General features: G+C 41.6%; 1 protein-coding gene across 3 annotated transcripts in view; it reads left to right on the top strand.

The window, feature by feature from the left end:
- Window positions 1-27,895, top strand: part of ERBIN (erbb2 interacting protein) — a 238,002-nt gene that overhangs the window by 161,271 nt on the left and 48,836 nt on the right. For all 3 annotated transcript variants that reach the window (XM_073680222.1, XM_073680223.1, XM_073680221.1), the window contains exons 7-14: window positions 321-410; window positions 6,509-6,565; window positions 13,607-13,670; window positions 15,605-15,679; window positions 16,648-16,792; window positions 20,639-20,711; window positions 22,184-22,313; window positions 26,704-26,819. In XM_073680222.1, the coding sequence (XP_073536323.1) occupies window positions 321-410; window positions 6,509-6,565; window positions 13,607-13,670; window positions 15,605-15,679; window positions 16,648-16,792; window positions 20,639-20,711; window positions 22,184-22,313; window positions 26,704-26,819 (750 nt within the window). The remainder of the gene's footprint in view (window positions 1-320; window positions 411-6,508; window positions 6,566-13,606; window positions 13,671-15,604; window positions 15,680-16,647; window positions 16,793-20,638; window positions 20,712-22,183; window positions 22,314-26,703; window positions 26,820-27,895) is intronic.

Genomic DNA, 27,895 nt, shown 5'->3' with positions numbered 1-27,895 from the left:
GCCTCTCTTGCTCCTTGTGTTGCCTGCCTATAATCCCCTTGTGTTTCTTTACATTTATTAAGTCGCGCTCGTATAAAGCACATTGAATAAATCGCTCTTGATGGACTCAGAAGTAATTTACTGTGTTAATTATCCAGAGCTGCCTGATGTGACAGTTTTATGTCCCCTATTAATAATTTTGTCCGGATCATTCGAGGTCTGTTCCTTATTACGACAGACCGCCACATTACATGAGCACCAAACTATTTCCTGTTTACCGATGTTTGTGTTGACATTTCTTTCCTTCTGATTTTTGGTAATCTTTTCTCCCCTCTCCGTAGGCTCCCAGATGGGTTTTCACAGCTGTTAAACTTGACTCAGTTATACCTAAATGATGCTTTTCTTGATTTCTTGCCAGCTAATTTTGGCAGGTGAGTTCAGAATATCATATACTTTATTTGCAGCCGTCTTGATTTAAAGGATGCAATTTATTATTTAGTATTTTTAGTGGTAAGATTGGGCATTGGTATAGCACAGATGTCTCTGGAATGACATTGCGATTAAGCCTGTAATAACTATAATGTATCGTGCCGCAACCACTCTACTTGTATATCTGAACTGTGATGGCCATGGCACAGAAAATGGATAAAGGATAATAGCCACATTTTGTATTATTTTTTGGAACTGGGTTTTACAATCAAATAAGCATAAAATGCTCCTTCAGACATCCTGTTTTTTTTTTGCATAAAATTCTGTCCATGTTTCTCATGGATTGCACTTGTGAACAGCCCCACAGACTATACTAGGAACATGTCCAATCTTTTTTCACGGACCCATGCCTGATATTGATCTGGTAGTGGGATCAAAATCAGAAATGCAAGTTTTTTTGGTCCTTGAAAAAAATCGGACATCACCTACTATGGACTGCTAGATAGGAGAAGGTAGAAAAACTTTTTTTTTTTTTTTGTACCCTAAGGGCTCGTGCACATGACTGTAATAATTGGACAAGTGCTTTCCCTCTTTTTGACTGATGGCACTCGTCCCTATGTTACTCTATGGGGCCGTGCACATGTCTGATTTTTTATTTTTTTTTATCTATCTTTTTTTTTTTTTTTTTCTCTGACTGACTCAGTCCAAGGAAAAAAATGCAGTATGCACGAGTTGCCTTCGAATCGGATGGCACTCACTCATTCGTGTCAATAGGTCTGTGGAAAACATCGGACCGCATTCGTATGATCCCAGTGCAGTATTCTGATTTTCACAGATACACTGAATGGAGAAGTTTTATTTATTTATTTTTTAATTCTTCACTTCTGACAAAAACAGATCACACTCTGATCAGAATAGCATAATCGTGTGACTAGTCTATTTCTCAGATATTCCTTTATTCTGGTTTAGGAATGGGCTCGATAAGGGCTGAACCCTATTTTATATATGATTGTATAAAGGTTGCGCCAAAGAGAAAAGGATCAGATTGGTGACAGACACATTTTAAAGGCCTAATCCCATCTATTACATTAATGGCATATCCTGTGCATGACTGTGCCCAAGGTCCATAAAGCCATGGTTGGGGGAGATTGGTGGAAGAACATGACCCGTCACACACAGCCTTGACCTCAACTTCATCCAACACCTTTGGGATATACTAGAATGGAGATTGTAAGCCCGGCCTCTCCTCCAACGCCAGGGTCTGACCTCACAAATGCTCTTCTGCATAAATTAATGAAAATTCCCATAGACACCTCCAAAATCTTGTAGAACCCTTCCCAGAAGAATGGAAGTTGATATAGCTGCAAAGGGACCCACTCCATATTAATGTCTGAACGTCATAAAAGCTCCTGACTGTCCGGATACCTTTACCCATATACGATAGTTTATCTCAATTGCTGCTTTTAGAAAGTCTATTCTAAGGACTGTATTACAGCAGGATCTATATTACCCTCAACGTCCTCAGTTTAGCGAGCATTGTCCATCCATAAACCCAAAATCTAAAGTCAATTTAAAAATCTCTAAAATAAAGAATCTTATTAAAATATCTGTTTGTAAATGTATTTGCTCTTCGGTATGTTACTATAAGTCACGTAGTTTGAGCCGTTCACATTGTAAGACTCTGATCCCATTTCCAGTCAAATGTTCCAGTTTTCTGTGTCGTAAGTGATAGGAAACAAAGGGTGGTTATTAATGGAAAACACTCAGACTGGGTCTCAGTTAACAGTGGGGTACCACAGGGGTCAGTATTGGGCCCCCTTCTTTTTAACATATTTATTAATGACCTTGTAGGGGGTATACAGAGTAGTATTTCAATATTTGCAGATGACATTAAACTCTGCAGGGTAATCAAAACAGAGGAGGACAATTTTATATTACAGGAGGATCTATGTAAACTAGAAGCTTGGGCTGATAAATGGCAAATGAGATTTAATGGGGATAAATGTAAGGTAATGCAATTGGGCAGAGGAAATAAAATGTATAATTTTATGCTTAATTGTTAGGCTGTGTGCCCACGTAGCGTTTTTCAAGCATATATGCTGAGGAATTTCCGCAGCGTAAACGCTTGAAAAACGCATGTAGATCCGCACCCCATGGTCCCCAATGGCATTCCGCAATGTCAATGCCCATGCTGCGGATTTTTCCGCAGCATATATGCTGCAGTCAAAAATCCGCAGCATGTTCATTAATTTTGCGGAAGCGCAGCGGAATCAATGTGCGGATGGTACCCAAGTCTGGAGGAGAGGAGACTCTCATCCAGACCTGGGTACCAAAGAACCTGTAAAAAAAAGAAAAAATAAAGTTTATACTTATCTTATGATGTTTTCCCTCCGTCGCGCTGTTGTCTGAAGGACCTGCCACGTCATTGAGTCATGTGACCCACCACATGACTCAATGACGTCACCGCAGGTCCTGCACACAACAGCGTGAGCCGCTCAAGACTCCGGACGGGGCAGAGAATGCATCGGAAGGTGAGTATAAAGTTTATTTTTTTATTTTTTACCATTCTGAACAAGTTGTCAAGCACTTTTCCAAGTGATGCTTGGAGAAGTGCTTGATAACCCGCATGCAGAAATGCATGCAAAGACGCTTCTACCTGGCGGGAAAACCGCATGTAATATCCGCATGCGATTTTCCCGCCAGGGAGAAGCGTAAAAAATATGCTTCAGGTCCGCAACGTGGGCACATAGCCTAAAACACTGGGCAAAACTGTCACTGAAAAAGACCTGGGTGTATTGGTGGACGACAAGCTCACGTTTGGTGGCCAGTGTCAGGCAGCTGCTGCAAAGGCAAATAAAATAATGAGATGCATTAAAAGAGGCATCGATGCACATGAGGAGAAGATAATTTTACCTCTATACAAGTCACTATCGCGACCACACTTAGAATACTGTGTACAGTTCTGGTCGCCGGTGTATAAGAAAGACATAGCTGAACTAGAGCGGGTACAGAGAAGAGCAACCAAGGTTATTAGAGGACTGGGGGGTCTGTAATACCAAGACAGGTTATTACACTTGGGGTTATTTAGTGCGGAAAAAAGAAGGCTTAGGGGTGATCTTATTACTATGTACAAGTATATAAGGGGACAGTACAAAGACCTTTCTACTGATCTTTTTACTCTGAGGCCTGAGACGGGGACAAGGGGGCATCTTCTACGTCTGGAGGAAAGAAGGTTTATTCATAATCACAGACGGGGATTCTTTACTGTAAGAGCAGTGAGACTATGGAACTCTCTGCCGCATGATGTTGTAATGAGTGATTCTCTAGTAAAATTTAAGAAGGGTCTGGATGCCTTTCTTGAAAAGTATAATATTACAGGTTATATATACTAGATTCCTTGATAGGGCGTTGATCCAGGGAACTAGTCTGATTGTCGTATGTGGAGTCAGGAAGGAATTTTTTCCCCCAATGTGGAGCTTAGTGTTTGCCACATGGTTTTTTTTTGCCTTCCTCTGGATCAACATGTTAGGCTATGGGTTGAACTAGATGGACTTAGTTTTTAAGGTTGAAGGAAGACTATGTTACTATGTTACTATGTAATAGGAGCAGAAAAATTAAATTTGGCAAAAGTGCTCGATCCGCATTGCAGCAAATACTACCTGCACCAGGAGGATCCCATTGACTGTAATGGTGTCTTTCATTTTGTCAAATATGACCTGAGACTGCAACAGCGTCTTCTTTAAAGAAGTTTTCCGGTTTCAAAAAAATTCTGTTTCCAGCTGCAGTTAGTGAAAAAAGAATAAATCAACAAACTGATCCTTACTCACCCTCCCCAGGTCCCGCTCTGAGTCTCCACCTGCAGTGCCGACCTCACAACTAATAAGTGAGCTCAGCGGCTCTTTCCAGGATGACTGCACAAGCCGGGCAGGGCAGCTGGGCTCAGTTTTTGACTGCAGCGCTGTCAACTCTGCAGACAATAGCAGTAGCGGAGACTCAGAACTGGACCCAGGGAGGGTGAGTCAAGCACAGTTTTAATTTTGTTTTCATAAACAAACTGCAGATGGGGAAGTGGGTTCTCTGAAATCAGAAAACCCCTTTAACAGAAATGTGAACAGATCTCAAATCCTTAGGGCCAGTATATATTCATTTGACAAGGGTTTATAATATGAGTGGTAGTATTTCTGCCGTTATTATTGTGTTTGCCTCCTTCCTTCTGCCAGCTCTGGGCTTTAGATCTTCTGTCTTGTACTCCTGATGACTCCTCACCCTTCTCCCACTCGCTATTTTAATTTCTTCAAGACAGGAGCCCGGCATTTCTGTAGTTTGCAGCCAGCACTCACACTAACACTCCGGTGCCTTTACACTGCTGAACTCCTCAGTCAGCAAATAAACTCAGCGCTGTGGTTTTTCTTCTCGTTAACCCACGTGGGAAATCTCCTTAGAAGTTGCTCGGGCTTTATATTTTAAAGGGTGATGTTTGTGGGCTCTGAATTTTATTTTCTTGGCCTCGCATTGATTTTAAATGCTTTTAAAGATTTCCATTTGACTGACTTTGGCATTACATGATTCTTGTGGGCTTTGTAGAATAGTTGCTGCATAAGTCTAAATCATTGACCTAAAACCTATTGTTCTTGTTCAGTGCTGCGGATGGGGCGGGGATCGGTCGTCTGTTAGACCTACATGCTTGCTGGCCATATTTTCATTGAATAGTGATGTAATGCAATAAGGACAGAGCTGCTCCCATGCCGGGCCGTGAACATCCACACTAGGACACAGCTTTTATTAAAGAAGGCTTGATACTTTGCTTTAGTATAGCTTTATATAGCTTGCTATAGCTGAGAATTTTGTAATACTATACTAACTGCAGATTTTGAAGTTCTAGAACAGAAATGGTTTCTAAGACTGGTTTCACTCATCTGACTTTCACAGTTCGAGCATGGACCGCGATGTCTTGAGCAGCCGCGGGTCTCCTGACCAAAGCTCAACAGTCAGGGCCCCTGTGGTTTGTCCACCCATGACATAGGTATATACCTATGTCATGAGTGGACAAACCACAGGGGCCCAAGAGGTAAGGGGGCCCGTTTCCAGCTCCAGAGCTGCAAATGGCCCATATATTGTTATTGCACAGGGGCCCTGTTCTGTCTGTGTCCGCTACTGGCCTATGAGGCTGTTGAGTTTGGGTCTGGAGACCCTCTTCAAGTCTGGAAATCACAGTCCATACGTGGGTTGTGTTTCGCAGATGTCTGAACACATCCTCGTTCAGTGTGTGTTTTGCAGGATTTTTATACTGATAGACAAGGTTTTTCCCCCTAACTTATATAAGAAATAATGGCAGTACAGATTTAAAGGAGTTGTGTTATAATATCGTAGCCATTACTCACCTATTTAAGCTCCTGTCCATCATTCCGCTGCTGCCAATGACCGGTCAGCCATGCTTGGCATGTCGCCTCTAAGATTGGAGTGGGGAATAAGGTTATTATTTTCGTCAAATTATTTTTATGAAGGGAATTTTACAATAATAAGGGAGACAGGAAAAAAAGAAAAAAAAATGCAAATCACAAAAACTTGGAATAAGGGAATAGGAATGGAAAGAAAGCAGGACGGGAGGGGAGAGACTGGTTATTATTTGAACATATTTCCCGCCCTTACCCAGCATTTTAAAATTTCAGATAGCACTTTAAAAAATAAATAATCGCTTGTTCTGGATATTGAAGTGTTTAAAGAAACAATGGTCACCACATGTACTCCAGCCATTCTCTATTCAAGTTTAAGAGCCAAGCAAGTTTGCCCACCTCCTAAATGGGTTGTCCTCTACTGGATAGCACCTTTTTAATGAGCCCAGGAAGGTGAAAAAAAACCCCACAAATACTCACTTTTCGATCTTCTGGCGCTCCTTTGCATTCAACACTGCTTCCTCCACCAGTCCCCCTGGCATCAACATCTGGCGGGAGTGTGCGCAGCCATTCATAGGCCGCTGATCGGCTGCAGCGTTCTTATTTCGTGTGTTTGGAAGAAGCACAGCATATTACTGTCTCTTGACTTTGTGTCTTTCTTTTTCAGGCGCTCCTGCTTTAATTATCTAAATATATTGTTTCCATAGGCTAACGAAACTTCAAATTTTGGAACTTCGGGAAAACCAGTTGAAAATGTTACCAAAGTAAGTGTTTATTTATTCTCCATTTTTAAATTAAGTGATTGTCTTATGCTGTTTCTTTAGGGGTGCACCAGTCCCATGTCTCCGGGCTACCTGTTTGCGAGGGGCGGTGCACTCCTGAATATTGACAGTAAGGAATAATCGTATGGTTGTGCCTCTGGCCCGAACTATGTGCCCTTCGATTCTTCAAGATTCTCCAAGATGCCCTTTGCAGCATCATATGGGTGGAGGGGGTCTGAGACTAACTGGATTGTGCGCTTCAGTGATCCAGCCAACTTTCGATCAAGCTTGAGCTTGTAGGTGCTCCACATGCAGTGGTGGCTTGTAGGTGCTCCACATGCAGCGGTGGCTTGTAGGCACTAACCTGCAACAGTGGCTTGTAGGCACTAACCTGCAGCGGTGGCTTGTAGGCACTAACCTGCAGCGGTGGCTTGTAGGCACTAACCTGCAGCGGTGGCTTGTAGGCACTAACCTGCAGCGGTGGCTTGTAGGCACTAACCTGCAGCGGTGGCTTGTAGGCACGAACCTGCAGCGGTGACCGATAATCTAGTCAACGAGCATTAAACAATAGAATTTAAACTCCCTCCTTACTTGAGAATGGAGAGGATGTTTTGGAACGAGTAAATCACAAAGTTTTGTTTTTACAATCACTTTGTAATTATAATCCATTCTGATGTTGAGAATAACCCTTTAACACATGTAAAATTAAATCCACCAATTATTTTTTTGTTTTTGTAATTTAATTAGACAAAATATGTTGTTTCTTTCATGATCTATGTCTGTAGAATTATTAACACTATTTTTCTGATATAGATCTCCAATTCCCATGCCTCTTTTCACCAAGTCATAGAAATAAATGCTAAAATCCTGGCAGCTGTGTCACCCCTAGGGGGAGCTCACTGCGGTCATATTTATTATTAAAGGGAATCTGTCAGTAGGATCAACCCTCCTAAGTCATCTATATGGGCATGTAGGTCATAGGAAGCTGAATACTATGATACCTTGATATCTGCAATCCAATGTCTTATTCCATAGAAATCCCCATTTTATTTAGTATGTAAATGATCTTTGGGTCAGACATAGATCTCCTGAGAATCTGCCTCCAACGCTTAATATAAAATTAAGAGGGTGTTACCAGTGTATATATACACACACACACTTTTTATTTACAAATTTGTTTTACAATACATGTCTGAAAAAAAACAAATAAACCAAGAAGCGTTCTCACAATATAGGTAGGTGGCCAATTACAACCAAGGCATTATCAACATTAGCCTAGGGCTACATGCCAGTGTTTGGTGGCTGTATCCATGGAGGCAGAGCTGTTTTCCTCATGCCCATATCTTTTTTTTTTTTTTTTTTTTTAGCTGTGTCACCATAAAACAATTAGTTACCTGGTAGCAAAGTTTGATTTTCAGCTTGCATGAAGCAATAATAGGTGACAACATACTGTATATCAGATACATACCCGGTTATGTTTGTTTGTAAATATATAGGAAACATTGCAAATTCCACATTCTCTGCCGACATCTCACCCGGCGGAGTATTATACAGTGCCCTGGTGTGTATGTATGTGTGTTTCTATATGTGTAAATATGTGTACATAATAAATCTATATATATCATTATTATATACTAGTTTTGCTGAATGTTGCAGTGCCAGGTCGTGGCAGCGAGCCCCCTTGGCCGCACTAGTCCCGGCTCATTAGGGCACACCCTTGATTATTGTCGGTGCTGGGATAAGGATGTTTGTTGAACTTGCATTCCACAAAATCACGCACTTGGATCTTTGCATGTTTTCCTGTTCTGCTCTTTCTGCGCTTGTCAGTGCTTATTATTAGAGGCGCAGCCGAACAACAGTCCTGCGTCTGTTCATGATGATTTAGAGAAGAAAAGATTCAGCTGCTGATCAGAAAGAAAAGCATACAAAGAGCTAAGAACTCGTCAGCACTAATTCCTGCTGCGGTAAATCTGATCTGTAATTTCTGGGCCATGTCCTGTCTTCTAGGTCATGGTCAGGATTTACAAGCTGAGTATTTATATATTTATGTGTATACGTGAAAAAAAAAAGAATCTAAACAATGGGGAACAATGGGAAATCCAAATCCCTCTGTGCCACAAACGCTGCTTCAAAAAAGGAAGGTTCCAGATAGATGCTAGATGTATTAGAGAACTGATTGTGCTGATAGTTTACTGTAAATACATTTTATACAGGGTGATTCACTCACTACTTTACCCGGAAAAATTACTGTAACTTCTGAAAGAGACGATCTATCTTACTGAAATTTGGACTGTACATACCTTGGTTCATGAGAAATTGATGTTTTAAAGCAGGTGTTGAAAATGTCCACCATTCACATTCAGACACGGCTCCGCGCCGTTCCATATTGTTGAATGTATTCCGCAGAATGTCTGAGGTCACAGCCTGAATTTCTCGCTGTGTGTTCTCTGAGTGCCTGTAATGTCCATGGCTTGTTACTGTACACCCGACCTTTCAAATGACCCCAAAGGAAAAAATCTAGCAGTGTTAAATCAGGTGATCTTGGTGGCCACAGTCCCTTGGAGATTTCTCTGTCATTAAAGGCGGCTTCAATACACCGTTTGGACGGCGGATTTCAACCTCCAAACTTCTTTAGAAACTCAATTTGGCAACTCTTTAAAGGACTTATTTTCCAATAAGTTTTCACAATGAAAACACACTCCTCCAAACTGTATCTGTACAGTGTTAAGGAAGAAGGAATTCGACAGGAGTGAAATGCAAGCACCACATAAACTACCGATGTGCAGAAAGGCATGCAGCAAGTCTATCTTGTAGTGAAGATGATCGGCGGGACGACAAGTCGGCGAGACCACTCGGCGCACGGATGTTTCTTGTCGCTGTCGCTGAGGTTCATTGCACTCTCACTTCTCATCAACCAAAGTATGTACAGTCCAAATGTCAGTACGGTCGACCATCTTTTATAAGTTCCAGCAATTCCAGTGAATCACCCTGTAGAAGTTGTCTGGTTTCTATATCTAAAAAAAACAAAAAAACTGTATTAGGGAATTCTGAGTTGTTAAAGGTGGTTCTTCATTATGGATTATCATCTATTAGGATTCATGTAGATGAGCATGGACGTGTGCTAACCGAACTTTAGTTGGACAGCACACTGACCCATGTTATTCAATAGGGCTGATTTTTTTTCTTGGGCCGACTGTCCATGAGAAAAAAATTCCAGCATTCACTAGTTTCTTCCAAGTCTCGGATGAGAGTCTCCCATACAAGTCTTTGGGTGCGAGAAAAAAATCGGATCCCTCACAGACCATCAGAGCGGCATCCGATTTTTATGTATTGATTTCTATTATAAACCCAAAAAACTGTATGTAATCATGTCCAAGTTTTAATGTACTTGTATAAAAACAGATCGCACATGGACATAAAAAATGGACACACGGATGGCACATGGATGAAAATCTTTTGAAAGTTAGATGAAAATCGTCTGAGTTTTCTGAATGAAAATTGGACGATTTTTCATGCTCTTGTCTGCAGGGGCCCTAAAACCAGAGTCGATAGAGATCTTTCTAGTGGACCCAGCACATTGCACATTACAGAAAGATGGAATACTTCACCTTCACTACAGATGGATTAATATACTGTATTTCATTTTCTCACCATTCTTTTGGTATCTGTTTTTGCCATTGGATGAACACCTTTCTTTAGCTCCAAAGTATTAAAGCGGTTGTACAGTGGATAAAAATGTTTTTAAAGGACTGAGATATGTAAAAAAAATTCCTGTTGTCCTTGCCCTGATACTTGTCTTTTTGGCCAATCTCTACTTACTGTTCCTGTCTTGAAGCAAAGGAGATGCTGCTCAGCCAATGACTGAGTGAAGCGGGTCATCGTTGCAGTCAGTGATTGGCTGAGCGAGCACTTCCTATTCTAGAATCATAGAATGTTAGAGTTAGAAGGGACCTCCTGGGTCATCTGGTCCAACCCCCTGCTCAATGCAGGATTCACTAAATCATCTCAGACAGATGTCTGTCCAGACTCTGTTTGAAGACTTCCATTGAAGGAGAACTTACCACCTCTCATGGCAGCCTCTTCCACTCATTAATCACCCTCAAAACATCATAACCTTGGAAGCAGTGGGATTCAAACCCACGTTTGCAAATTACCTCAGACATGCTACCGTATCATTTCTTGTGCGTCGAGTTTGGGCCAGACATAGAGATCAGAGAGGACCAAGAAAGTGTTGGAACAGGAACTGTGAGGGTGACATATCATTTCTGTCATATGATATACAATCTACAATTGTGTGTTTAGCCTCGATACATTGATATCCACTCCTACTGTGTATGCTGGATAAGGTCTCTATGGATTTTTAGCCCCGAGAACAATACATTTTTGTGTTGTGAGACTTACAATGCAAAGTTGCCAAGGGAAAGGCATGTGTGGGCGAGCTGTGGCCCCTGCTTGCTCTGGCACCCTACAGACAAGGTGTATCCTCCCTCTGATGTGCTGCAGTGTATGTGGTGCTTTCCACTTACTTCAGACCAGCCAGTCGCTTCTGTCTCCAGTCATTTCTCTTCTGGAACCAGGACAGCAATAAATTCAGAGGACACGAGGTTCATAACCATAACTGGGACTTTACTTGGGGAAGAGGAATATGTATAATATTTACAGGCAGATATAATGGATAAGGCCCAAGGGGTTGTCATCTTTCCCACAGGTACTTGATACAACTTCAGCCCTGGTTCTCTCTTTAAGTGAAGCATCTCTGTTGCTCTGTTCTCTAGCCCTAGAGAATCTTCCTAACCAATGACAGTATATCCGGATCCTAGTTCTGCCCATGTCCTAGGCTTGAGTCCTAGCTTCTTCTGCAGCCTGCAGACAGAATGTGTCCCCGGTTTCTCAAGCGCTCGCTTGAGTTTCTCCGGCCAGCTAAGGAGGCTCTTGTGGAGGGAATCTTTACTCTGGTGATCCTAATGTCTGGGGTTCGGGGCTCATGTCTGCCCTAGCAGCCACTATCTAGAGGCTGCCCATACTATCCCAAGTACTATCTCTCACTGAACTGTCACTTCCTGCTTCTGGAAACTAAGCAGAGATTTTTCTAATGTGCCCACCCTCTATGGGCTGTCTTCACACACAATTAACCCCTTCACTGTCCTACCTGTCTGCAATACTACTGGCAGACTTAACCTGTCATCTGTACCCAGGACAGTGGCATCTTATGGCTGGTTACTAATACTACAGCCCACAACAAAACACATTAAAAACAAAGCCTTGTCCACATTCTGTGCCCAACCATAGCACTGGGTTCCCCTTTACTCTACTGGGCCGGATTATCACAGCTAACCCCTTAACTGGACCTAACTGCAGACCAGAGAGATCCAACTATCGGGAACACTCTCTTTAACCCTTTTAGTGTCAGCTGGAAGCTACTTCCTTCCCCACTACTACATACGCAAATTAGCTCTCCTCCTTTAGAAAGAATTGTGTCTCAGTCGTGCCAGGTATAGGCAGCTCCCATGTACCATAAGTCAGTGTCCAACCCAAGAAACATGACTAGTGATATCCGCTAACCACAGACACCGAGCTCTTTGGATATAAACAAGTCCAGTATGTTCCCCTTCGCTGACAGCAAAAAGAGAGATTCCGAGTGGTGAGAAAACAAATCACAAAGTATTTTAGAGCGTTACACAACCTTCCATTATACAAGAAATGAGCTTTATTTACATACTAATGGAAACCTCTGTAAGCTCAAAGACCAGGGAATTCCACACTAATCCCCTAGTAATTTCCCTTCCAAGTTTCCCTACTAATTTTATGATTAGTCCTAATTTCCAGGAAGAGCTGCACAAGACCTGAACTCCTCCTTTTGCCCCATTAAACTCAGTCATTTAATTCCAATTACTGGACTTATAATTGTATCTGGTATTGATTTACAGGCAGGCAGATATGTTTTTGGTAACCGAGGCAACTACCTGCCTATTCTATATGGCGCTGGTCAGAGCGGTCGCCAAACTTTCAACTGCTCCACGTCGACAGGGCAGCAGCTTCTCTTCTGCTCTACTCTGTCGACGGGGCGTGACTGCCGCTGTCACACTGATTGACAGCCGGCTCCCAGCAGTTAAGCAGCATGACTTCATCAGTGACACCCCATCAACAGAGCAGAGCGGAAGAGAAAGAGCTACTCTGTCGAAATGACGTCAGCAGAATCCGCAGAATCTCTGGCAGAGACAGTCCTTGACCGTTCTGAGCTGGCAGAGATGTGCACTGGGCAGAACAGGCAGATTGTTAGATACCTGCCTGTTAGGTCTTAGACCAATAGTAAAAAAAAAATAATAATAATATGGTCCTGGATAACCTCATTAAGCCACATTTTTAAACTTTGGATACATAATTTAGCAACAATTTTCAATGTAATGAACACACAAGGTAAACTTATTTTATTTGTGATCCTTAGTCCTTTAAAGTGACCCCTTCTGGTTCCCCAGGCTCAATAATATGAAGGCACTAAAGATAACTCGAGCTGAAGGCCATAAAAAAAAACAAAAAACCTATGACAAATTCTCATGGCTCTTAGACTAAGAGGTTGTTGACCTTTTAAGACTTTATTTTTGGCCCTTAAATGCGTTCATTTGAACAAAAAAAAATGTTTGCAACTGGGTTTCATTAAAACTTTTGCACTATTTACTTTCTACAGCCTCTGTGGTGCGCTGTCTGTTGCTGGCTGGAGAATGAGATAACTAAGAATCTGTCAGCCAGCTTATTCAGGGACAATGTAAGGAGAGCTTCTAACAGTTTGTAACTCTTTTATCTTTCTTTATCTGATCTCCTCTTGCTTGATTTCTGACCACAGACCTCATGAAAGTTGAATCTGTACTGAAACAAAGCCTGTAATAGCCAAACGGGGCAAAATTGTTAATTGAACCCAATTGCAAAAACTATTTTTAGCCCCGAATACATGCATTTAAGTAAAAAAAAAATGACCAACCCCTTAAGTTCTCATATATGTACTATTTTACCTACAAATATATAAATTCTGACCCCTTCCTCTTTCAGAACTATGAATAGACTTACACAGCTTGAGAGACTGGATCTCGGAAGTAATGAATTCACAGAAGTGGTAAGCCTTTTAGAAACTCCCTGCTCACACAAAGCATCTTATGATTTTATTTTGTAAATCGCTCCTAATACAGTCATTATCGCTCCGTTTCTAATCTGTCTGACCGGACTAGGACGGACTTGACGACACTCTCCCTTTCTGGTTGCCCTTCATCTCTTTCTGGTTGCCCTTCTACTACAGTTACACACTCAAGTGCATAAAAAAATTAAAGATGACCTTGGTTTATGTCTCAAGTGGCAGATGACCCCGTCTAATACCTGTTTAGTTAGTGGTATGTGTTGCCAAACAGATCCATGTTGTTATGAGATCAGCCTGTTATTGGTCAGAATTTTAAAAAATGGCCCGTTAGAGTCCTCTAAACATGATTGCTTCATTGGATCTGGCTTTTTTTCTTAAAGGGGTTGGAAACCACTGGATAAACACTTATTAATGGGGTTGTCCGGCCATAGGGTACAAGTCAGCAGAATCCTGGCACATAGAGTGACTGCGGTGTCGGGAGCTGGCAGTCATGTGACTGTAAGTGTGTGATTTGCATACTTCTGGCCACATTCCGACTAGACTTGTCCTGCTTCGCTCAATACACTTTCATTGAGTGAGGCCACGCATGTCTAGTTGGCATGTGACTGCATGTATGCAAATTGCTTACTTGTGGCCACAAGCTTGCCGGCACCAGAGAATCTTGATAGTGCACGCTATGAAGACTCACGAGTCTGCAGACTTGTACGCTAAGGCCAGACAACCCCTTTAATGGTCAAATATTAATGCATAAAAGAAAAGTGGTTCTCTGAAAGGGACATCAAATCCAAAAACATCACAAAAAAGACACAGATACCTGGTCACACTGCCAATACACTGCAGGATGCAGATCGACCCCAGTGGTATACTGCGGAGGGTAGCACTGGTGCAAAATACTGATGTACGACCACTCGAACACCCATGATTCATGGAGGAGGTGGTTACCTAATATTAAAAACCCATGGGTAAGGCTTGAATATGGTGCCAGTCTGTGTGAACAGGTGTGTGCCACTTTTAACACCGGGGTATATCTTTGTCCTGCATATATTAGCACTGTAACCAGGTATTGGTAAGTTTGGCCTTTTTGTTTCTAGAAATTAAAAAAAAAAATCTATACTTCCCTCCCAGATCAGTGTCGCTCCTCCGCTATAGTGTCCTCAACTGAAATAAACAATGTCACATGACCGCTGCAGCCAATCAGCGGCTGATGATCAGCTGCAATCTTCACATTTCCACCCAAGTGCAACACTGTTCTTTCTTTCTGATACAATTGTGAAGACAGAAGCCGATCAGTGGCCTCTGATTGGCTGCAGTGGTCACATTACTTTTTTTTGGCTGAAAATTGGCAGAGGACAAAAGGCTGAGATCAGAGCAGGCTGTGCAGGAAGTCAGTACAGTTTATTATATTTTATGCAGCATCCTGGGGCCATTGATGAGGGGATGTCCAGTAGTGCATAAGCCTTACTGAGGGGATCCTCATTAGGAAATACTCTGTTACTTCTTTATGACCCAATATTAGGTTCCTACTGACGTTTCATTGACTGATTTTCAATGATGGAATAAATGGCATACTTTACATAGGAGCAGAGGTCGCCTAACAGATCTTATAGACTATAATGTAGTTAATTGGGATGCTGTCATGTTATCATGGGAAAGGTAGTGTAGCGTTCTGTACAGTGGCGGACACTGTTCTGTGCAAGAACAGTATATGGGCCCTATACAGTCCAGTAGTTCTGTTACAATAAGTTCCTTGCTTTTTTGGAGGTGGATGTGGCCCCTTACCTCTTGGACCCCTGTGCACCAATGATATGTCCACTCCAGGTTCTGTACTATTTCTTCTGGAGTTTTTAATAATGTTATATATATGTGAACCTATCCTAACTCGTATTTCACATTTCTGTATTTTGCTTTTCTTTTAGCCTGAAGTACTTGAACAATTAAGTGGGTTGAAGGAATTCTGGATGGATGGCAATAGACTCACCTATATTCCAGGGGTGAGTATACACTCAAGGTTATGTTAATACGTTTAGTATATGCAGCAGATTTTTGTGATAAAAAAGAATTTGTAACTTCTTGTGACTGTTTTCACCTCTCACCACTTTTGAAAAGTCCAAGAAAAGTGGTTTTATAGGTAATCTGTCACTGTATTTTTGCTACTTAATCTGATAGCAGCACATTGTAGGGGCAGAGAACCTGATTCTAGAGATGTGTCACTTACTGGGCTGCTTGCTGTAGTTTTTATAAAATCACTGTTTTATCAGCAGGAGATTATCACTACTAGACTACTTGGCCTCTGCCAAGTTGTCCAACCACGCCCCCACCACTGATTGGCAGAAAAATGCCAATCTGAATGCTGAGCTCCGTATAACCACGCCCACACCACTGATTGGCAGAAAGATGCCGATCAGTGGTGTGGGCTGGGCTTTACAGAGCTCAGCATTCAGAGAACTGCTAGATCTGCAGCAGATAAAACTGGGATTTTATCAAAACTGCAGCAACCAGTAAAGTAAGTGACACATCGCTGGAGTCAGGGTTTCTGCCCCTACATCATGCTGCTCTCAGATGGGGTAGCAAAAATGTGGTGACTGATTTTCTTTAAGAAAACCTAAGATGAGTCAAATTTAATAAGAGGGATGCACCTCTCTATATTTAGCTCCTTTTATTCCAATATAGAACACCGGTCATGGTAAATCTTGCTCCAAGTTTCTGTTTGTAGAGCTCCCTTACATCTAGTAAACAGTCGGGAAGTTGTCCTCGGCATTCCTCCCAACCAACATGCAGGAGGAGAATATTTCAGAAATGTAGAACCTCTTGAAAATCCTCTTTTGTTTCCCCATACACTGAACAGCATTTCTTTGTGACGAATATGGAGATTCTTCCATCAGAATAAACATGCATGTGATATATTAATGAATTCTGGTCATACACCGTCTTACATAGACTTTCCTTTCTCTTGCTGTAGTTTCTCGGAAGTCTGAAGCAACTAACGTACTTAGATCTGTCTAAAAACAACATAGAAATGGTGGAAGATGGAATTTCTGGGTGTGAAAATGTACAAGACCTGCTGCTGTCTAGCAATGCCATACAACAATTACCGGAATCTATTGGTTGGTATTTAGAACAGAGATGGAATGTACAGTGGGTACGGAAAGTATTCAGACCCCTTTCAATTTTTCACCCTTTGTTTCATTGCAGCCATTTGGTAAATTCTAAAAAGCTCATTTTTTTTCTTATTAAAGTACACTCTGCACCCCATCTTGACTGTAAAAGAAACTGAAATGTAGAAATTTTTGCAAATTTATTAAAAAAAGAAAAACTGAAATATCACATGGTCATAAGTATTCAGACCCTTTGCTCAGTATTGAGTAGAAGCACCCTTTTGAGCCATGAGTCTTCTTGGGAATGATGCAACAAGTTTTTCACACCTGGATTTGGGGAACCTCTGCCATTCTTCCTTGCAGATCCTCTCCAGTTCCGTCAGGTTGGATGGTGAACGTTGGTGGACAGCCATTTTCAGGTCTCTCCAGAGATGCTCAATTGGGTTTAGGTCAGGGCTCTGGCTGGGCCAGTCAAGAATGGTCACATAGTTGTTCTGAAGCCACTCCTTTGTTATTTTAGCTGTGTGCTTAGGGTCATTGTCTTGTTGGAAGGTGAACCTTCGGCCAAGTCTGAGATCCAGAGCACTCTGGAAGAGGTTTTCATCCAGGATATCTCTGTACTTGGCCGCATTCATGTTTCCTTCAATTGCAACCAGTCGTCCTGTCCCTGCAGCTGAAAAACACCCCCATAGCATGATGCTGCCACCACCATGTTTCACTGTTGGGATTGTATTGGGCAGGTGATGGGCAGTGCCTGGTTTTCTCCACACATACCGCTTAAAATTATCACCAAAAAGTTCTATCTTCGTCTCATCAGACCAGAGAATCTTATTTCTCATAGTCTGGGAGTCCTTCATGTGTTTTTGAGCAAACTCTATTCTGGCTTTCATATGTCTTGCACTGAGGAGAGCCTTCCGTCGGGCCACTCTGCCATAAAGGCCCGACTGGTGGAGGGCTGCAGTGATAGTTGACTTTCTGGAACTTTTTCCCATCTCCCTACTGCATCTCTGGAGCTCAGCCACAGTGATCTTGGGGTTCTTCTTTACCTCTCTCACCAAGACTTTTCTCCCATGATTGCTCAGTTTGGCTGGACAGCTAGGTCTAGGAATACTTCTCGTGGTCCCAAACTTTTTCCATTTAAGGATTATGGAGGCCACTGTGCTCTTAGGAACCTTGAGTAATGCAAAAATTCTTTTGTAACCTTGGCCTGATCTGTGCCTTGCCACAATTCTGTCTCTGAGCTCCTTGGGCAGTTCCTTTGAGCTCATGATTCTCATTTGGTCTGACATGCACTGTGAACTGTGAGGTCTTATATAGGCAGGTGTGTGCCTTTCCAAAGCAAGTCCTATCAGTTTAATTAAACACAGCTGGACTCCAATGAAGGAGTAGACCCATCTCAAGGAGGATCACAAGGAAGTGGACAGCATGTGACTTAAATATGAGTGTCTGAGCAAAGGGTCTGAATACTTATGACCATGTGATATTTCAGTTTTTCTTTTTTAATAAATTTGCAAAAAATTCTAAATGCTTTTTCTAAGTCAAGATGGGGAGCAGAGTGTACTTTAATGAGAAAAAAAATTATCTTTTTAAAGTTTACCAAATGGCTGCAATGAAACAAAGAGTGAAAAGTTTAAAGGGGTCTGAATACTTTCCGTACCCACTGTAAGTCTTCAATAGCAATACTGCATGGAAAGAATCCCGCACATCGGAGGGTGCTATTATTGATCAGGCACTTATCAATGGCAAATGTGCTCGCCTTTTAAAGCCAACATGCTGAAAGAATATTGGGAACATCCATAAATTGAAATCTATAGATAACAGAGGGGATCCTGCGATTGGAAGAATAAGAAGATAAGCGTGATGAATTGATGAAAATTAACATTTAGGGCTCATTCGGATGTCAGTATTTCACACTCCTTACAGCCTATGGACCCGATTCATCATTGCATTTTGTGTCTGTTTTTTGTTAGTTTTGTGCTTTTATTTTTGCACCCAATTTATTATTCTAGTTGTGCTTGTTTTGAAGTCTGTTCTATTTGTGCTCTATTTTGTGCTTTTTTTTTTCCCCCCACTTTGTGGGTGAAATCTTGCCACACCAGATATTTTCACCTGCTTCATCAATTGCGTCCTTTTAAAAAGTTGCAAAATTTGGCGCAACTCCACTCCAGTCCCACCTGGTGTATTTTTGAGTACGCCAAACTTTTGGCACGAACGTTTGATTTTTTTTTTTATGGCAAAATTTGCAAAAACAGTTCAAGCCAGGAGGAAAGCCCATTTTTGACACTGTAGCCAAATTTATGAATCACGTTCACCATTTTGAAAAGTTGGTGCCAAAAAATGGCAAAAAAGGAATGCGTCTTCCAAAGAAAAAAAAAGATTAATCAGGGCCCATATTCACAAGTGTATTTTTGTGGACTGAGTGGTTCGCACCAAAACACAAAGACCTGTCTGATTTTGATTAGAGGATCATACTCAAGGATCATACTCTCCAATGGGTCTGTGAAATAATTGGACAACACTTAGATGTCATCAGTTTTCTGCGTAATTTTCATTTTTGTTTGAAACAAGAAGCTTGAGAAAATGTCTTGTGCGCAAAAAAAAAGCTTGATGAAACTCTGATAGTGAAATCTGCCACGCTGACCAAACTCTGATGAAAATCTGATCCAAAACACTGATGAAAATTTTAGCATATAAGGAAAATCAGTGGCATGTGAATGAGCCCTTACTGTCTCTTAAGAATGCCATGTTTTGGGTACGTAGGACTCACTTATCAGATATAATGCTGAAGCTTGTGCATTATCAATTCTCTGACATGTGGATAATTACGTATCACAAACATTTGCTAGAAACTGATCCTGGATTCATTATATGCGATTTTTTTTTTTGTTTGTCGCTTTTTCTTTTTTCGCCTTGAGTATTCACCAATATTTAATGCCCCAATTTAATAAAAATGGTGCTGGTGGTTCATGAATTTTGCGCAAAGTCAAAAATTTAGTTTTTTTTTGCTTGACATGCATAAAATCGCCCCAGGAAAGTAGCCAGGAGGTGGGGTGGGGGTTGATGTAATGGTATGGAGTTGTGACAAAGTGTCCAAGTTTAAAAAGTCGCACATAAAGAATCAACTGAAAACATCTGGAATCCCTAAACTCCGGCCATAAAGCAGAAAATAAAAAAGAAAACAAAAACTGGCAAGCGCGTATAAATTAGAATTTAAAAACGGCGCAAATAGAATAATGAATTGGGTGCAAACAAAGAAAAAAGGAGCAAATTACTTAAAACAAAACAATAAAACGTGGTCAAAGGCATTGATGAATTGGGGTAAGAGTCCGGTGCAGAAATGTTGCACCATTCGCAACGTTTTTTTTTTTTTTAATTAATCAAATTTTTGAAATTGATTCAAACACATTAAAAAAGTGTAACGGCTTCACTCCATGTGTAATTGATCCTAAAAAAAAATAAAATAAAATCACAGTATAATTGTCTGACTTCTTTACAGAGCCCAGTACATGTGCATCTTATTATTATGAGTGTTGTATTATTGATCTCATTCGAGTGAAGTCTGATGATTTCAACAGATTCATTGACTTGCGTGGCCGAGTGCGATACAATAATCAGACCAAACTCGGGGATGCAGTGACTAGGTCCGAGGAAAAAATTGGTCGACCCCATAGAATAACATTGGTGGAGACCTTACAAAGAGCTAAAAATCCATTGTGTCATTTCAGACAATGGTGATCTAAACTAGATTTAACTAAAAAAAAAAAAATTTAAGAAATTTATACAAATTCTAAAACCCACAAAAATGACCCAAGTACAAGTTTGGTTAACATGGATCTGTTTGCTTTTTCATTCCAGGTGCACTGAAGAAAATGACCACTCTGAAAATAGATGAAAACCAGCTGATGTATTTACCGGACACCATTGGGGGGTACGTCGTCTCCATCCTGTGTACTGTGTAACGCCCTATTGTAAAGAGATTGCGGCTTACTTTACCAATTCTACACTTCATTGATTTATTTCTGGAGCTCACAGATTGGTTGGGTTGTTTTTTCCCTCGTTTATTTCTGTCCATAATCCACAGTATACAAGCTGATCGGTGCTCATTTATGGCCCATTCATACAGACCAATGCAAACTGTATGGGAACAGGACAATTGTTCATATGATCGTTCTCTCCCCATGCAATATGTATATTTCTAGCTGCAAGTCCTCTATCTACACCGGGTACATGTGCTGCTGATAATGGTGATTTTTCTGCCGGCATAAATGATCCAATCGGCTGAAGAATGGGTGGTTTGCTCGTTGATTGGTTGAAGGCTGGCATGTTTACACTAACTAATAATCGGCCAATGAAAATGGATCTTAAAGGGGTTGTCTACTAATGGATAGACCCTTATCAATGGCCCCAGTGTGCTGGATAATGGAGAAAAAAGAATCTATATTTCCCTTCCTTACCAGCGCCCGTGCTACACTTTCATTGCCATGCCCCCTGCTAGTTTCGTGGCATAAATAATGATCGGTGACCGCTGCAGCTGCTCATTGACTACAGAGTTCACAGTGTTATGCAAAAGAAAAGTGTGCCAAAAATGTGATTACAATGGATTGGCTGCAGCGGTCACATGCCATTGTTTATGCCATGAGACTGGCAGGAAACACCGCAATGGGAGCGGAGCAGGTGCTCTGTTCCAGACGATAGGTATAATTTTTTTTTTTACTGTATTAAAGGGAATCTGTTCGCAGGTTTTTCTATGTAATCTGACAGCAGTATGATATAGGGGCAGAGACCTCGTTTCAAGGGATGTATCACTTAGTTTACTGGGTGCAGAAGTCATGGTAGAATCAGTTTTTTCTGCTGCAGATCTAGCAGAGCTCAGAACGCTGAGCTGTGTGTAACCTCACCCACACCACTGATTAGCAGCTTTCTGTGTGCAATGTATAGTGACAGAGATGCTAATCAGCAGTGGGGGAGTGGTTGGACTAGGAGGCATGAGACCAGTTGTCCTGTAGTGATAATCTCCTGCTGATAAATCACTGATTGTATTGAATCAGGAAAACACAGTCCAGTAAGTGATACATCCATGAAATCAGGGTCTTTGCCCTTACATACTAGTGCTCTCACATTACATAGAAAAAACCTCCTGACAGATTCCCTTTAAGCCCATGGGGCCATTGATAGGGGGCTGTCCAGTGTCTCTGTAATTCAAATACATAATGTTCTATTAAAATAATTGATAACATAATGAAGCTATGGTGTCCAGAAGAGTCTCCTGATTTTTATCAGCGGGCTTCTGGTCTTCCAGCACTGCAAAATATCTAATTGTACAGTTCTGTAAAGTTTGTATATAAGCTTTCTAAAACTTGTCTACTTTATTATATAAATGGCAACATCTTCTCCCTCCAGGCTGGTTTCCCTTGAAGAGCTGGATTGCAGTTTCAATGAGATTGAAGCTTTACCTTCCTCTATCGGGCAATTTTCTCAGATACGGACGTTTGCTGCTGATCATAACTTCTTAACGCAGCTTCCCCCAGAGGTGCAATGACTGTTTTATTCATCATGGATGTGTGAATTGCTTTAGAATCAATTTCACTAGAACTGTAAGCGAGTAAACTGCGACTTTCTGAAGGTTTTTAGCTTGCAGAACCTTCTCACTTTCACAGATTAATCACTTTTGTCTCAGAGGATTCCAAGTCTATCGTAAGAGCGTCTGCATTATCAATGATTGTTAATTTACAGACTAAACCAATCAGTTTACTGGTATAGGGTCTGTGTAGGTACAGTGTGTATATATACACCTACACCTGTGTGTGTTTGTATCTATCTATGTGTATATGTATATATATGTATGTATACGTGTGTGTTTTTGTATGTATATATACGTGTGTGTATGTATGTATGTATGTGTGTGTATATATATATATATATATACATATAATGTGTGTGTGTGTGTGTGTATATATACACAGGGTGCAGAATTATTAGGCAAGTTGTATTTTAGAAGATTATTTTTATTATTGATCAACAACTATGTTCTCAATCAACCCAAAAGACTCCTAAATATCCAAGCTTAATATTTTTGGAAGTTTGAGTGGGCTTTTCTTTTGATTTGGCTATCTTAGGAGGATATCTGTTTGTGCAGGTAATTATTACTGTACAGAATTATTAGGCAACTTAATAAAAACCAAATATAATCCCACCTCACTTGTTTATTTTCACCAGGTAAACCAATATCCGTGCACAAAATTTAGAAATAAACATTTCTGACATGCAAAAACAAAAACCAAAAAAATTAGTGATCAATATAGCCACCTTTCTTTATGATGACAGTCAGCAGCCTTCCATCCATAGATTCTGTCAGTTGCTTGATCTGTTTTCGATCAACATTGCGTGTAGCAGCCACCACAGCCTCCCAGACACTGTTCCGAGAGGTGTACTGTTTTCCCTCCCTGTAGATCTCACATTTTATGATGGACCACAGGTTCTCTATGGGGTTCAGATCAGGTGAACAAGGGGGCCATGTCATTATTTTTTCTTCTTTTAGACCTTTACTGGCCAGCCACTCTGTGGAGTAGTTGGATGCATGTGATGGAGCATTGCCCTGCATGAAAATCATGTTTTTCTTAAACGATACCGACTTCTTCCTGTACCACTGCTTGAAGAAGTTGTCTTCCAAAAACTGGCCGTAGGTCTGGGAGTTGAGCTTCACTCCATCCTCAACCCGAAAAGGTCCCACAAGTTCATCTTTGATGATACCAGCCCATACCAGTACCCCACCTCCACCTTGCTGGCGTCTGAGTCGGAGTGGAGCTCTCTGCCCTTTACTGATCCAGCCTATGGCCCATCCATCTGGCCCATCAAGAGTCACTCTCATTTCATCAGTCCATAAAACCTTTGAAAAATCAGTCTTAAGATATTTTTTGGCCCATTCTTGACGTTTTATCTTATGTTTCTTGTTCAAAGGTGGTCGTTTTTCAGCCCTCCTTACCTTGGCCATGTCCCTGAGTATCGCACACCTTGTGCTTTTTGATACTCCAGTAACGTTGCAGCTCTGAAATATGGCAAAACTGGTGGCGAATGGCATCTTGGCAGCTTCACGCTTGATTTTCCTCAATTCATGGGCAGTTATTTTGCGCCTTTTTTGGCCAACACGCTTCTTGCGACCCTGTTGGCTATTTGCCATGAAACGCTTGATTGTTCGGTGATCACGCTTCCAAAGTTTGGAAATTTCAAGACTGCTGCATCCCTCTGCAAGACATCTCACAATTTTGGACTTTTCAGAGCCCGTCAAATCTCTTCTGACCCATTTTGCCAAAGGAAAGGAAGTTGCCTAATAATTAAGCACACCTTATATAGGGTGTTGATGTCATTAGTCAACACCCCTCCTCATTACAGAGATGCACATCACCAGATTTACTTAATTGGTAGTTGGCTCTCAAGCCTATTCAGCTTGGAGTAGGACAACATGTATAAAAAGTATCATGTGATCAAAATAATAATTTGCCTAATAATTCTGCATGCGGTGTATACATGCACGTGTATGTATATATACGTGTGTGTGTACATATATGTTATATGTGTGTGTATGTATATACGTGTGTATATATATATATATTTATATATATTGCTCAAAAAATAAAGGGAACACTCAAATAACACATCATAGATCTGAATGAATGAAATATTCTCATTGAATACTTTGTTCTGTACAAAGTTGAATGTGCTGACAACAAAATCACACAAAAATCATCAATGGAAATCAAATTTATTAACCAATGGAGGCCTGGATTTGAAGTCTCCCCCAAAATTAAAGTGGATAAACACACTACAGGCTGATCCAACTTTTGATGTAATGTCCTTAAAACAAGTCAAAATGAGGCTCAGTATGGTGTGTGGCCTCCACGTGCCTGTATGACCTCCCTACAATGCCTGGGCATGCTCCTGATGAGGTTGTGGATGGTCTCCTGTAGGATCTCCTCCCAGACCTGGACTAAAGCATCTGCCAACTCCTGGACAGTCTGTGGTGCAACGTGACGTTGGTGGATGGTGCGAGACATGATGTCCCAGATGTGCTCAATCGGATTCAGGTCTGGGGAACGGGCGGGCCAGTCCATAGCTTCAATGCCTTCATCTTGCAGGAACTGCTGACACACTCCAGCCACATGAGGTCTGGCTTTGTCCTGCATTAGGAGGAACCCAGAGCCAACCGCACCAGCATATGGTCTCACAAGAGGTCTGAGGATATCATCTCGGTACCTAATGGCAGTCAGGCTACCTCTGGCGAGCACATGGAGGACTGTGCAGGACTCCAAAGAAATGCCACCCCACATCATTACTGACCCACTGCCAAAACTGGTCATGCTGAAGGATGTTGCAGGCATCTGACCGCTCTCCACGGCGTCTCCAGACGCTGTCACGTCTGTCACATGTGCTCAGTGTGAACCTGCTTTCATATGTGAAGACCACAGGGCGCTAGTGGCGACTTTGCCAATCCTGGTGTTTTGTGGCAAATGCCAAGTGTCCTGCACGGTGTTGGGCTGTGAGCAAAACCCCCATCTGTGGACGTCTGGCCCTCATACCACCCTCATAGAGTCGGTTTCTAACAGTTTGTGCAGACACATGCATATTTGTGGCCTGCTGGAGGTCATTTTGCAGGGCTCTGGCAGTGCTCCTCCTGTTCCTCCTTGCACAAAGGCGGAGGTAGCGGTCCTGCTGCTGGGTTGTTGCCCTCCTACGGCCCCCTCCACGTCTCCTGGTGTACTGGCCTGTCTCCTGGTAGCTCCTCCAGCCTCTGGACACTACGCTGACAGACACAGCAAGCCTTCTTGCCACAGCTCGCATTGATGTGCCATCCTAGATGAGCTACACTACCTGAGCAACTTCTGTGGGTTGTAGAGTCCGTCTCATGCTACCATAAGTGTGAAAGCACAACCAACATTCAAAAGTGACCTGAACATCAGCCAGAAAGCATTGGTACTGAGATGTGGTCTGTGGTCCCCACCTGCAGAACCACTCATTTATTGAGTGTGTCTTGATAATTGCCAATAATTTCCATCTATTGTCTATTCCATTTGCACAACAGCATGTGAAATTGATTGTCAATCAGTGTTGCTTCCTAAGTGGACAGTTTGATTTCACATATATGTATATGTATGTGTGTGTATATGCATATATATATTTATATGCATATTTATGTATGTGTGTACATGTGCATACTCCATTGGGTTGATGTATAATATGCAACTGAAGAAATATTGGAATTAAAAAAAAATGTCTAGGAGAAAGAAGGTGAGGCATGTTGAATTTCAATATGCCTGATTGATAAACCTGATGAACGCTGGATACCAGAAACGCGTTCTGTTTTTAGACCATAATTTTTTATATTCTGTATTATCCTCTTTGCTAGAGGCTCTTACTTTTAAAAATAATATATTTTTATCACACATTTCCTTGGGACCTTGGTATCATCGAGTGGAAGTGGCCATACCTTGGTTTTTGTCTCTTCAATATGCCTGGTCCTATTATTTCAAGGAAAATATCCCTTATGAACCTGAGTGCAGATGGTCTGCAATAAAAGACATTGCCGATGTCCTGCTAGCAATAGGCTGCAAAGAAACTTCACAGATTAGAAAGTATTTGTGAAATAAATTGTGGTAGTTAAAGGGAGTCTGTCAGCACAATATGACTGTTCAAACAAAGCAGAGGCACTCAGTGCCCCCTTGGCGTGTTCTTCTTCAGTCTCAGCCCTCCTCTTCCTGTTTTGATAGCTTTGGAAACACATAGATTATCCTCTCCTCTAATTGTTTCCTGTGTTGCTCCGAGCGCCTGTGCTTGGTTTGAACAGTTATTTTGTGCTGACAGACTCCTATTAACATCTATATATGAGGCGCTCGCACTTAACATGTATTTTTTTCCTAATTTATTAGATTGGAAATTGGAGAATCGCCACTGTGTTATTCCTACATTCTAATAAATTGGAGTCTCTCCCCGAGGAAATGGGCGACATGCAGAAGCTGAAGGTCATTAACCTGAGTGACAATAAGTGAGTATTGCATTTTACTTGTGTATTACAGACCCATTCTGCACACAGGGAATGGAGCTTGTGTAACCCTTCTACTCATATATGAACCATGTGTATGAGCTTTCCATAATACAGGACTGCAGATAGACATAAAGCACCTTACACATTTATTATACCACAGTCTGTTGCGGTCTTCTCTTAAAGGGAATCTGTCAGCAGGTTTTGCTATGTAATAAGAGAACAACATAATGTACATACAGAGACCCTGATTCCAGCGATGAATCACTTTGTTTACTGGGTGCAGTAGTTACGATAGAATTACAATTCTCTTTGCTGCAGATGTAGCAGAGCTCAGGTGTTGAGCTGTGTATAACCCATCCACACCACAGCTTCCAGTGTACATTATAGTGCGAGAGAAGCTGATCAGTGCTGGGGGTGTGGTTGGACCAGGAGGCATGGGGACAGTTATCTTATAGTGATAATCTCCTGCTGATAAAACACTGATTGAATTGAAACAGCAAAACACAGCCCAGTAAGTGACACATTGCTGGAATCAGGCTCTCTTCCCCTATCAAATTACATAACAAGAACCAGCTGACAGATTCCCTTTAACTTGGTGTTCTTCTCCATCCTCATTCCTGTTTCACATGTTGCGCTAGGTTCTGGATGAAAACCATCAAAGCATGGTCTTGTTAAAGAGATTTTACAAAATAGCAGTTTATGCCATGTCTATGGGATCGAGGATAATTGGCTGACTGCTGGGTGGTCTGAGCGCTGGGACCTCGTCTCACCTCGATCCTAAGATAGGTGCTTCGGATATCTTAAGAATTGGGCCCTGCAGAGTCCTGTCTTGAATGGGATGTAGATGTGCATGCTCGGCCTCTGCTCTATTTATGGTCTATGGGGCTGCTGGAAATATCTAAGTACAGCGTGCCGCTATTTCCAGAAGTGTTATTGACCATGAACGTAGCAGAGTCCATACAAGATGGGATTCAGCTGAGTCCCTTTCTCAGGGATGCAAAGGGTCCCAGCAGTTGGGCTTCCAGCTATTATCAAGTTTTCTCCTAGCCAGTGGATGGGGGGATAAATTGCAATTT

This window comes from Phyllobates terribilis, unplaced genomic scaffold, assembly GCF_046119375.1.
Source record: "Phyllobates terribilis strain yellow unplaced genomic scaffold, ASM4611937v1 Scaffold_1__5_contigs__length_1240528914, whole genome shotgun sequence".
NCBI classification, from domain to species: domain Eukaryota; kingdom Metazoa; phylum Chordata; class Amphibia; order Anura; family Dendrobatidae; genus Phyllobates; species Phyllobates terribilis.
The sequence above is the reverse complement of the archived record's forward strand: the minus strand, read 5'-3'. Positions and strand labels throughout refer to the sequence as shown.